Below are 13,532 nucleotides of genomic sequence, written 5' to 3'. Positions count from 1 at the left end.
CGCAACTAAAAACGTGTTTAATAACAAATGGGCAACAAAGTAGTTTCATAAATCAGAGATGATACGAAGGATGCAGTTATCTTGTTTTCCAGGAACGTCTGTAATTTATAAGAAAGGATACATTCCAGACGTTCATTTAAAAAACAGCAAATGAACATAATTACGTCCAATCATCCCATGTGTATAGATTAATGTGTCAGTAATGTTGTACGTGTCAGAGACCTTGCTGATTCTGGTAACTCAACCCGTTTTCTATTCTAATGGCACGAGGGAAGAAAGAAACACTTATACAAATTTGTCCTAGCAAATGGAATAAGAAATGTGCTTGTGTTTTTTATATATATATATATATATATATTTGAGATGTTTTGCTGGCATAAGTGATTTCAATATTGTCAATGACATGGTTAATATTACGGTATCTATTTTGTTTTAAATCTCTCCTTTTTTGAGGGTTCCCTTACATCTCCTCAACGTTTCTCCAAATCGAATTGCTTTTTCTGTGACTGTATTTCATTACTAAAAGAACATAAGCCAGATCTTAACAAGCAAAACAGAAGAGCAAGACTACCGTGTATAACTTTCGATATGAACAATCTCCAAATGAGAGAATAATTAATTAATTGATTCGTCGATTTGAAATAAAAAAAATTAAGACCAGAAACAAAATAACCGAAATAACTTTTTCTATTCTGGCGTGTTGCTGTTTAAGTCACTAAAAGTGTTCAATGAAAAGTAAAGTTGATATCTGACTAAACCGGATCTAACTGGATAACACCAGATTGACATTGTTTAGTTGATTGTTTTTTAAATGCCCGCTCTAATTCAAGCAAACCAGGAAGAAAGCATTTGTTAATGACATTTTAATTTATTAAAACGTTTCGGAGTTTAGCTGTAATTTAAATTGACTTTGGATCCATAAATATCTTTTAATGACTTGCCAGACGGCACTTTTAAAACATCTTTCAAGCATCACTCACATGTGATACAGTTTTATGCCAGATAATTGTTAATTTTCCGATCAAACTGATAGAACTATCGAAACTTTTTAGTGTTTACGAATTTAGCTTATGAGATTTTCTAAAAATTAGAAACTTTTACTCTAGTTAAACTCTACTTATTAACATACTTCTGAAACAGAAACAAATGCGCCATGTTGATTAATAACTTTAACAGAGACTAAGACCCAAAGAAAAGGTTCCCGGTCACTTCATCCCCGGTCACTTCATCCCCCGGTCACTTCATCCCCGGTCATTTCATCCCCGGTCACTTCATCCCCGGTCATTTCATCCCCTGGTCACTTCATCCCCTGGTCACTTCATCCCCCGGCCACTTTATCCCCGGTCATTTCATCCCCGGTCATTTCATCCCCTGATATTTTCATCATATGATCATTTTTATCTAACAAATTGTAATTTTAAAAATCATGAAATGAGCAATATTTAATGTATTCATTTTTAATTTAAATGACAAAATTGTAACACGTTAATGTTTAAAAGGAATTAAAGCAAAACTTATACAGGCGACATGATATCACGAGGATGGGTGAACTCCGCCTTTATTAGAAAAAATAAAACCTTATTTCAAGGCTAAAAATGACGCGCCCATTTTCAAGAAAGAGCGATTGAAAAATAAAATAAAGTGAAACATAGTCGTACTTTCACCACACCTTGGTCTTTGATGATAAGTTATCAGCGGCACGGTCATAATTATTGTAATCGCACTTCTATCTCTCGAATGATTTTTTACTACTTCCACCAAACCTTGGCCTTCGATCCGGATAATATTATGATATTACAACCCCCACATCCAATAGAAGCCTATAGCTAAGTACACACCCAGATTTACAATATAATATAAGATTTCTCATTAAGAAAGAGGAAACACTATAAACGCATTAGTAACAAGTCATAAAATGTCAAAAAGCATTCTACATAATCATATTTATATATAAAATATTTAATTGGGGATGAAATGACCGGGGATGAAGTGACCGGGGGATGAAGTGACCAGGAGATGAAGTGACCAGGGGATGAAATGACCGGGGAAGAAGTGACCGGGGATGAAGTGACCGGGGATGAAATGACCGGGGATGAAGTGACCGGGGATGAAGTGACCGGGGATGAAATGACCGGTCACCAAAGAAAAGACATTGCCGAAAACAGGGGCAGAAGGCGAAAAAACTTAAATAGAACCCCGGCGGATTGCGGCTTTGTCTGCATTAGTTGCAACAAAATATGTAGGTCGCAACTGGGTTTGCAGGAAGCGTGGTGGATGAATGGTAAAGCGCTTGGCTTCCAAATCGTAAGACCCGTGTTAAAATCCTGATGAAGACTGAGGTTTTTACTTTCGAGACCACTCAGCTCTAATGGGGAACTGACATTAGTTGGGGAAAAGTAAAAGTAGTTAGTCGTTGTGCCTCCCACATGACACCCTCAATAACCGTTGTCCACTGAAACAGATGACCTTTAAATCGATCTGCCATATAGATTGCAAGGTCTGAAAGGGGAACTTACGTACTTAAAGTGTTTGCGCAGTCATGTGAAACACTGCACTCATCCTCAGTGTACACAATCGAAGACATTGCCAACATTATATCTATGGCCTCTTATGGATCATCTCATGGAAACAAGATGAATGCCTGGGCATTAGCTGTGGTCGGAACGATGCCATTATTATCATTCATCAAATGACTATGACTGTTTAGATTACGGCGTAAATTAAAATAAGTGCGGCGTTCAAGTTATAAACTATTTAATAGGTTCACCCTTTTTTTTCACTATCAGTGTAATAGTCTTAATGCTCCATTACTTTTTAATCTCGTCATCAGCATCAACTTTCCTTTGCGTTCCTCATGGAACAAAGAGCCTCAGTAAAATAACGCCACTCTCCACGGTGTCTTGCTAGTTTTTTAAATGGCTTCCCAACTCTTTCCTGTCCTCTCGGCTTCATCTAGTACACTGCGTCGCCATGTTTTTTTTTGGTCTTCCTCTACGTCTCAACTCAATAATAAACATTAATTTGTGCTACAAATGAAAGAACTTAGACATTTGATTTTACAGCGCTAAAAGCTGCACACAATTTATTGTATACCATCTAAATGGACCTCATTCAACAAAACGAACGGTCACGTGATAATATTGCTAAAACAACGGAAAAAATCTGTCACGTGATAACCAATGATGATTAAAATTAGAACGTGATTTGTATAAAAGAGATAGGGAAACATGTGGATCAATGTTGTTAGTTTACGATTGGTGAATGAGGTCCATTACATAACTAATCAATACTTCCTATTTTCTATACACCGGATACACCTAACTGGTAACTATTTATAGTAATACGTCATAGATGAAAATCTATAACACGCATGTCTGCGTATGGGTGACATAGTTCAAGGACGGTCCATATGTTCAACTACTTACTTCTGCTGTTTTTGGCCGCTTCTTGCAAAAGTTTCCCGGCATCGTAACTTTTGTCTTCGCTGTAGAAGCCTATCACTTCCGGGTAGTATTTAGAGGTAGGGAGGCCATCTTTCAGTGTCGTACCTGTTGAATGGGTTCTAAAAGTTAAATTTACTCCTGTGCTATGATAACTACCAATAGTACATTTCTTATGTTTTTATATTTTTTATATTTTTTATTTTACTTCTATGAAAAAACATTACGTAACGAACACAGTTCTCTTGTGAGGGTAGGCTACATTTACGAGAGTTACAACACAATAGAGTTGTAACTCTACTCTGTACAGGCGCTTGTGGTGCGCAGCAGTGCACTATTCATCACTGGAAATGAACGGATTGTTTAAATTGAAAACGAAGAGACAATTGATTTCCGCCTAAATGAAAGAAGAAACTTTTTTTTTTGCTAGAGCTTGGCTGGCTCCGCCTTAAGTTATCAAAGGAATCATCGTCAGTAGTTGAGAACCAGTGTCGGTGCTCTGTGTGGGTTGTCTGGCCAGGAGGGAGTCTTAGAAACAGTGGAATGGTCGTTCCTGCAAGTGGAAGAAAGTCTTATTGGTTTGTGAAGGCAACCGCTCTTGAGACAATTGAGACAACCAGAGAGGATGGAGAACAACACGAACTTTAATCCAGTGGCAGTGGTAATGGAAGCGACAGGGGCGGTGACAGTGAACCGTGTGTTATGGATGGTCGTTGACCTTTAGTACCGGGGTGCAGATTGACAAATTAAAACTTGAATAACTTGTTTTGTGAACAAATCTAAATATTTTATTCATAACTAGAGCTTTTATCACAATTTAAACAAATTCAACTTGAGATAAAATGATGGCAATGTAGTATACGTCACTAGTAACATAAAATGATATTCTGTCTGAACAAATCAGTCTCACTAAAATAACACATCTTTTCCGTCTGGCATTCTGGAGTCGTCTCCCCCTAACCTGACGACAATGCCGCTTGTCTTGCAACATCCACAACCAATCGATAACCTCTTTCCGCCTCTCCCCGCCGTCACCATAGAAACACACACGCACGCACACACTCCATAACAACTTGTAAGCAAGATCTGAAAACCACGTCTGCTATCTATGTCTGTGTTGTCCTCCTGTCACATGTAAATAACAGCCATCACCTTTTACTTTTAACCTTCGTTGAGTTACTTACCCTTAAAGTCATTACAATATGGACAATATAAAAGGTAAAGAAATACCTAATCAGTGTTACGGGGCATGCAATTCTCAAACATATGGCAATTCGTTACGCATCCTTGGTCTACCATGTAACTTAAGAGGATTACGAGTCACATGTAAAGGTAAGGGTTTGTAGGTGCATGCAGAGTTTTTAAAAGTCAAAGTGCACACTAAATGAAGACTACTGTGAAACTGTGATGAAACTAGACCAATTCTTTATGTATTATATTATTTTTTAAAAAAATATTTTTAATAATTATTCAGTTATTTCTTAATAATTACGGTTCTTCTTCTTCTTCTTCGTTCTCATTGTTATGTTGGAGTGTTCAGATGACTAGACCAATACATGAGATGAACTGCGCAGTGGTTTCTAAATTAGGGAGCTCTCCATATAGTTTCAAATAAAATAAATAAATAAAATAGGTTCAAATAAAAACAAGTTTAAGAGGGGTTAAGTTATCTTTCTTTGGACGATGTGTATAAAGCTTAACAAAATGTGACACTGACCTAAAATGTCCGAAGGTCCGTCACTGTGATCGTATATCAGGGCTATGTTGGTCCATTTGAACAAAGTGAAAGTGTTAGCGAAGACACTTCTTATCCGACACTGGCAGTAGGCGAATCTCGTCAGGGTCGGATACGTGGTTTTGTTATTGAAGATTCCATTTTCCCCCAAGCCTGTTTTAAAGGGAGAGAAAAAAACAGAAAATAATGAAACAAGTCAGAATATGATTTGATCGAATATTTGTAATGAGATTGTCCTTTCTGTGAGACAATTTTGCAAAATAATTATTATTATGGTTTAAGAGTACAGATTCTCTACTGCAAATGATCTCCAAGATCTGAAAGGTTAATCAAGAAAGTAATATACGAGAGAAAAAATACGAAAATCTATTTGATATATTTCTTTTCGTATCTTGCTCGGCAGGTTTATAATTAATCATTGAGGATGTCACAATAGATTCGTTGACGACCTAATTGAGCATTACCGTGTTAAATCATGATCTCGAAAAATTTTTTAAAGACACGCAGGCTTAATCAAACAAGAACATAAAACTGAAAAGCTATTTAACCTTGGTTAGACCAATATTAGAGTATACGTCATCTGCAGTGGCGTAGCTAGGGTGGGGAAGGAAAATCTCCCCGGGCCACCACTTGAGGGGGACCCAAAGTAGTGTTCGAAATTGTTTTTTACATTAAATATTATTATTACTCTTTTTCACATTTTTTTTTGTTTTTGTTAAAATATTTCCATGTCCAGTCTAGATATTATTTTATTCCTGCATTTTGTAGTAGACACCTATTGAGCACCAGAGCTGACTGTAACGTGAAGGTCTCAAGTTTCTTGAAGGAGAGAAAGATATTTGTTTAAATACCTGTTACAATTGGAATGTTCCAATAAGCAGCAAGACGGGCCACGTGGTCAAGAGCATTAGAACATCCGGGTCCTACAATGGCTTGCACTTGGTCTATGAAATGAAGTTCCGCTGCCGCGCCTGTTTCATTGGTCAAAACGAATGAAAAAGTTATTTGAATTATGCTATTAAATATTTTAACTCTAAATATAAATAAACACTCCTTTTGTCTCGCCGACTGACTTTCATAAGCCGTTCACCTCTAATTATAAACTCGTCTAAGCTAGTCTTACGCAAAGGTTACATCAGAATTCATCAACCAATAGAAACACGCACACACTCTCCATAACAGATTTGATTCGGATCCGAGGCCACAGTAAGCTTCAGTAGGAATTGATTTGTAAAAAAAAATACTTTACTTGTTTAGGATAGGCGTGTAGTGTAGTAGTATTTAAGACTGCAACCAAAAAAAAACATGTTTGAATTGTTATAAAATTATAGAAACATGAATCTAGGTCTCATAACAATAATATATAAGATCCATATGTATTTAATAAGGCTCCTTCTGTCTCGAAGGACAATGGATGCGCCCAAATCAATCAATGGTTTCATTAGGTTCTATATGAAAGACAGAAAAACTAAAATGTTTTTGGTAGAATTGTGAAAAGTAGATTGTGAAAATTGGTAGAAAAGTCATTTATTTTAGCTATCTTAGAACTCTGGTCTCTCTTCAGTCTGTTCATGTCACTGACTGGCTTTATAGGGAAGAAAATAAGTTTGACAAAAACAATGCAAAACGCCTATAAAAGAACAGAGGTCGCTTTAATCATCAGAACTGTTAGCGACATTAATTCAGGTCCTTACCTAATCGTGTGATTATAGTCGAGATAAGAAGGGAGGTGCTCAGCACTTTCATTTTAGCTCTTATATTATCTTTGTAATGTTATCACAGCGCCTAGAACGTTTGTAAACAGCGCTCTATACATTAAATCAGTGTTTCTCAAACTTTTTCTTTAACGGAACACTTAGCACATTCTGAGTATTTAGAGGAACACTTTGCTTATTTTTTTTAGAGAGATTAATTCACGTCGTGGCCTATAAGTTAAAGTCTCGCGGAACATTAGGGTTCCGCGTAACACAGTTTGGGAAACACTGCATTAAATTATTATTATTTTGATATTATTTCTACGACGATTGAATGATATTTTTTTAACCTCATCCACGCACTTCTAACGATTCCCTTCAGACATTGATTTCGTTACTGTCACTGATGAGGAGGACCCCTATTTTTGACGCACACTTAATAACGTGATATTGGCTATCATTACTGTTGCTGACGGTCAATGACTTGTAGCACCATACAGCTGGTAGACAACTATAATTATATAGGCGTATTATATTTGAACAATTTAATTTGTAAACCTTAACATAATTTGAATAACTTCTTTGAGAACAATATTATATATTACTTTTTATTACGATTCAGATAAGTTTTAACTTGAGATGACATTAATAAATGTACGTAGACTTTCGTAATAATATAAAATGGTATTTTGAACAAAAATGAACTGAATACAAAAACATTTCTTGTCACTCTGGCATTCTGGAGTCGTCTGTGTTAACCAATGCCGCTGACGACAATGCCACTTATCTTTCTTCAATCCTTACACTGCATAACTAACCTCTTCCCACCGTTACAATAGAAACTCACAAACACTCCAAAACACTTACCTGAAGCATACCTTGCGTCACACAGGTTGTCATAGACACGTATCACCGTGACCAGGCGGTAACCTTCCATGAGGTTCTGGTTGACTTTCTCTACGGCAATGTGGATGGCTGGACCTGTCCTCTGGATGCTGTACGGCACGTTAATGTCACTGATGAGGAGGACCCCTATCTTAATTCCCGTCACATTTTTGACACTGAAGACGGAGTGCCAGGTCAAGATCAAGGTCACGGTGATGAGCTTTGTTGTTTCCGTGGCAACGGCGTCAGGCGCCATGGTTGAGATGCATGCTTGCGGGCTGAAGTGTTTGAGCAAATAAAAAAGTTTAATTAAACTCAACGAAAAAAAAAATTCGGAAAAATGTTTGTGAAGCAATTAAGCCTAATAGAAATTAAAGCTCTCCAATTGTCAATCAAGAGTACAATGTTTTGTTTTTAATTGTAACAAATAAATTGTTTTTGTTCTACACTTGCAATGTCTTTCATTATTTCGTGTTTTTTTTTTTGTTGTTTTTAGCGGCCCTCGAAAGGGGAAAAGACGCTATTAGTTTTGTGTGGAATGTCTGTCTGTCCGTCCGTCCGTCCCGTTTAGATCTCGTAAACTAGAAAAGAGAGTGAAAATCCATCATCATAATATTTTAGACCATTCAAAGTTCTGATGCAATGGCTACTTTTTTTCTTTCCCTTTTACCCCTGTGGTCCACATACATTTTCGACAAGTCAATGTCCGCATGGAAGCCAATTTAGAGTCCTGTAGAGTGAGTAGACCCGAGCCTCTGAGTTCATTAGGCACCGCGAGCACAAGTGTCCAGGGTCCGTATAGCACCGCGTCACGGGCCGCTTATGGCCAGCATCATCGTCTTGCTTCATCATCATTGTTTAGAAATGAAAATGTATGTTTCTACAAACATCGTCGAAGTGTGACCAAGGTGTTTAGCATTTCTGGAGACACTCGAGCTGAAAAATAAACACAGACGAGGAGGGAGAGGGGGGAGAACTCGAGCTCGACTCACGATGGAGATTAGTAATTTTTTATTTGTATTCTAGAGATTTAACTCGAGCTTGAGTTGAGTTTGCTGAGCTCCTTAACGTAACACGGAAACTTTTTTGTTTTCACCCAGATGCCCCCTCCTCCCCATGTCCAGGCGTGGACCAGGGCGCATTGTGTATACTAAAATAGCAAGGAGAAGCGCTGAACAAATGATAATTATAATGCTGTGTGTGAGTGTGTGTGTACACAGCGGTGAATTAATAAATGATGGGATGGAATTAAAAAACAACAACACAATCTTACAATCTTATTACAACTAATTCTGTATCATCGTGATTATAATTCTCTAGGTTATTGAGTTAGTTATAAATAGATACGTGAGGATTTAATAAAGAGTGTCTTCTATTGTCTTTCTTATACAAGGCTTATATCAACTGACTCTGTCTGTCTATCTCTCTGTCTGGTAAATAGTTTGTACACACCCATTCTTGGATCTAGCGGAAACTGTACACGATCATTCATAAGCATAGGCATGACATGAATCAATAAAAAAATAACCAATTAAACAATTAATTACGGTAATCAGTTATTTTGTTTGATACCAACAAGAAAATTAATCCTTCAGTATTCACATTTACGGCTGAATATGTAGGGTTTCATCCGATTAATATAATTGAACTCGTTCTTTCTCCCACAACCATTCTCGGATCAAGATGAAATTTGAAACAAATTTTATTACATCTAACAATACATGAATCAATTTTTAACAATTGTTAGACATCGAATAAGGGGAAATTACTTCTACATTTTTGAGAGATATTGTTATAAGTTCTTTCCCTTAGATAAGCTTTATTTTTTTTATAAATATTTTTTTATATTATTTTACTTGTTGAAAAGTTTTTGTATCAAGAAACATTAATACTTTCTGGTCCAGACTTCGTGCAGTTCGGCAACGGCGACGGACAGGTTTCGAACTCGTGACACAATCAGGAAGCCATACAAATACGGTCGAATCCGGTTAATTTGATCATCTTTTAATTGGACCAGCCGTTTAGTCGGTCAGAATACTATAGTTACGATACCAATCAAAATTACATACGTGTAATGTGATCCGCTTATTTGGACCAACATTTCCGATTAAACGGATTGAAGAACGCGAGAGTTAATAACAAGAAGAAAGCCCATGTTGCAACTGTGGAACTTCAACAGGCGAACAAGTAAAATATAAAAACAAGGTTACAAAGACAGTTTGTGTGGAAAAAAACTCAAAATCGGCCCCCGAAGTGGTCCACCCAGGCAGGTAAAAAGGCATGTTTCACTATTTTCAGAAAGAACATCAGAATGAAATTTTATCAAAGACAAATGACAGAGAAGAATGGAGAAAGAAGATCGACTGATCTTGTGTCGTGCCCCAAATGATAGGTGAAAAAAAGTGAATGCGAAGTTAGATGTGAACCTGACCTAACTGGTGTCTTATAATGAATATCTAATTGATCTAATTGTTTTGTAAACATTTCCAAAAAAAATATTTTTATTTCCTTTAGTGAAGTGCACTGTCCATGTGGGTAGTGTTCCAGTTCACCAGATAATATGAAAAACTACATATTAATTGCTGTTTTAAATTATGCCCAACTTATATGCATACTAAATAATTTTTTCTTATAAAAAAAAAAACAAGTAAACAATTTTTTTTGTAACTGTAGTAGTTTGTATGACAGGAGTTACTTAAATAAATGTAAAAAAAAAAAATATTTCACAAAAAATCTAAAACCATTTGCATAAATGTGTTAAAAATATGGTATATAGTCATCTCCCCTACTAAGGAGTTTACCGTGTTTGTTACTATTAAAATAGTGTAGAGTTGTAAAAGTGGTGTATTTTTATGGAAAAAAAAAACAGCTTGCATTAATGATTTTAAAAAATAGATTTTTTCGCTTTCAGAAGAGATATGGTGATATAATGTCGGATTTTCACTATCTTTTCTAGTTTACGAGATCTAAAGGGGACGGACGGGCAGACATTCCACACAAAACTAATCGGGGGCCGATAAAAATATATTTTATAAAAACAATGCTTATATTGAGTGAATTTGCATCTATTATTTTGAATCAATCATGTAATTAATTTTTAGTAGATCTAAACTAACAATACTAAATGTGTGTGTTTGTAAATAGCAGTATTAATTTTTTTAGCCCAACTTTCATGTTTATAGCCAGAAGGTTTCCGTGAGGCTTTTTCAAAAACTTTTTTTGTTTTCAAAGTTGCTCGAATCAGAATGCGAACTTAAGGTCTCGATGAAAAAAAAAACAGACATGCTAGCCACTGAGCAACTGAAATACTTATAAAAAATTAAAGTTTAGAAACTATTGAAAGTTTAAAATGTTTTGCGAACGACCTAATTCTCTACCTAAGGCTCATCTTCCCAAAGCCTATTCCATTTTCTGTAGCAAACAAAATACATTTATTACAACTAGTTGATTTATTAACTGGTTATCTTTTTTGGTGATTCGTGTATTGTCATCGCCTATGATTAATTGCGCGAAGCTTCAGCTTAATCCGAGAAAGGAAAGTGGGAGAAATAATCTGTACAAGATTCCAGACAGACAGACGGACAGACAGAAAGACGGAGTGATTTAATATAAGCTTAGTTAAAAAAAAAAAAAAAGAGTAATCAAGTATATGGAGAAAGGCAACTGTAATTTATTTTCATACATTTTGAACGTTTTTTCGGAAAGCCTAACCTTAACCCTCACCTCTTAGGGAGGCAGAAGGCAAGTTTCGAACTCGATACTATCGTGACGATAGTACGAAGCAAAAGTCGCATGACCAGGCAGTCATTCAACTGAGGCTGCAATACCCAGCTTGGAAGCTTGGAAAATGCCATTTTTCACAACTGATTGGAAGAAAAGGTTTTTTTTTATTGACATTATCATTTTTTGTTTATTTCTTTGTTTAGACCGAGAATAAAAACAACAACAAATAACTAACGATTTACAAATGGTCAGCTGGTTTACTCCTTCTGTTTTTAAACAGAAATTAAAATAATCTATTTCTGATTAAAGCCTGCATTTAAAACTGATAGCTATTTCAAACAAGGGAGGCTACTTTACACGTGAGACAAGCATGTCACCTTTGGATGTGATCGATTCTATTAGTCTAGCATCGATTATAAGTATTTCTTTTTTTTTCTCATGGAGGTTGAATGCTTCACTTTCCACTGGGAGATCAACTTTCAGATAGGAACTACTCAAACATTGCTGAATTCACGTCTGCTAACAGTTTGATTTCAACAACTAGATAAAATTCAGGACGGGAAAACGGCGTTCAACGAACCAAATATTAATTAGAACATGAATGTAATATGACCTAGGAAACAGGTCTTTATGCTGGCAATAGTCGTCTTTCCCAGTGAAGCCTTCACCTTTAGGCAACTTAAGCTACAGCTTAAAGCCCCCACTTGCTTGTTCCCCCCCCCCCCAGTTATAGTTCCAGTGATATTTTCAGTCACTTTGAAGAAAGAGCCAAGGAACTATTGGCTTGTGTTGATTACAAAGCCCCCCCCCCCCCTTTTTAAATCAAATAACTTAAGACCTTATCAAGTCTAAATCCGGCCCTGATCTTTCAAAATGGCGTCCTTCACTTTGTTTATTAACTTTATTTTGTCTGTTAATTTCAACATTTTCCCTTATGTTACATTATATCATCCCAACCTTTCCTCATATTTCCTTCTTCTTTACTACGCTACTTACTGAATTTTATTGTACGAATACTCCTTCTTCTCTAGTGCTACTAAAGCTTGGCAATGGGTTGCCTGAATCAGCCAGGAAAACCAACGACTTGGCAGAGTTTACGTCATTGATTAACATGCATGAATAGATTGACCTAGGGATGCACGTAGGACGTAATCATATTCTTTGTTGAAGTACTTAAATATTACTCATAGCTGTTTTTAAGTTGCATATATCTACACACGAACTGTGGCAAACTCTGTCGCTCCAGAATTGGCTTGATCAGTCACTCCAGATTCTGCCCCGTCTCAAAACGAAACCAAAGCCAGTGACTCACCTGGGCGCATCCATTGTCTTCCGAGACAGAAGGAGCCATATATAAACATCTAAACATATTACAGAATGAACGCGAGCTCTGTATATTTTTGGGGTACAAAGCTTTACAAATAATTCAATATAAACCTAGGCCTACTATTCGCTGCATCTATGCTGGAGTGTGATTGAAACGCAGACTAAATTTGGTAAAAACATCATTAATTCACATTAACACCTACAAAAAAAAATGAGTTATAGTCATCTATCGATTTAAATTATCACCCTTGTATCAAGTTATATAATAAAACCGTGAAACCGGGTTGTGGTAAGTTATTAGTTTAATAAGTTTGTTTATTTAACAAGTTTCAGACGTTTATGTCATAGTCAAAGCCTTCTGAAGGACAGCAGTGTATGTCGGGGAAAGTGTTTAAACCCATATTGAAAACAGCTTTTACCACATAACGAGGGAACCATGAAGGTTTATGTGACTATTATAATTATTATTATTATTATTAATTATTATAATTATTTCCCTTTCATGTTCTAATTGTATTGAATGAAATGGATAACATATTATATTACTTGTAGTAAATGTTTATAACAGGGCCTACGATAGAAAAGTAAGTATTAAGCATCAATACTTACATTAAGTCCGATGACGTAACTGTAGGCTTCTGTAGGTTAGAGATCTAAGTAAAAATACTGACTAGGATCTCAGTGAGCGTGTGAAAGTTGCCCCTGATACTCTGTGTCGTGCACCTTCTC

At 36.2% G+C, this 13,532-nt stretch overlaps 1 protein-coding gene across 1 annotated transcript in view; it reads right to left on the bottom strand.

Moving 5' to 3' along the window:
* Positions 1 to 13,532, bottom strand: part of LOC106060921 (atrial natriuretic peptide receptor 1-like) — a 46,171-nt gene extending 32,639 nt beyond the window's left edge. The window contains exons 1-5 of the mRNA XM_056044001.1: positions 13,413 to 13,532; positions 7,737 to 8,032; positions 6,027 to 6,146; positions 5,158 to 5,328; positions 3,426 to 3,548 (exon numbers count right to left, since the gene is read on the bottom strand). Coding sequence (XP_055899976.1) covers positions 3,426 to 3,548; positions 5,158 to 5,328; positions 6,027 to 6,146; positions 7,737 to 8,010 — 688 coding nt within the window. The 5' untranslated portion in view covers positions 8,011 to 8,032; positions 13,413 to 13,532. The remainder of the gene's footprint in view (positions 1 to 3,425; positions 3,549 to 5,157; positions 5,329 to 6,026; positions 6,147 to 7,736; positions 8,033 to 13,412) is intronic.

Source organism: Biomphalaria glabrata, chromosome 10 (assembly GCF_947242115.1).
Source record: "Biomphalaria glabrata chromosome 10, xgBioGlab47.1, whole genome shotgun sequence".
Taxonomy (NCBI): domain Eukaryota; kingdom Metazoa; phylum Mollusca; class Gastropoda; family Planorbidae; genus Biomphalaria; species Biomphalaria glabrata.
This window is presented reverse-complemented; position numbering and strand designations above follow the sequence as displayed.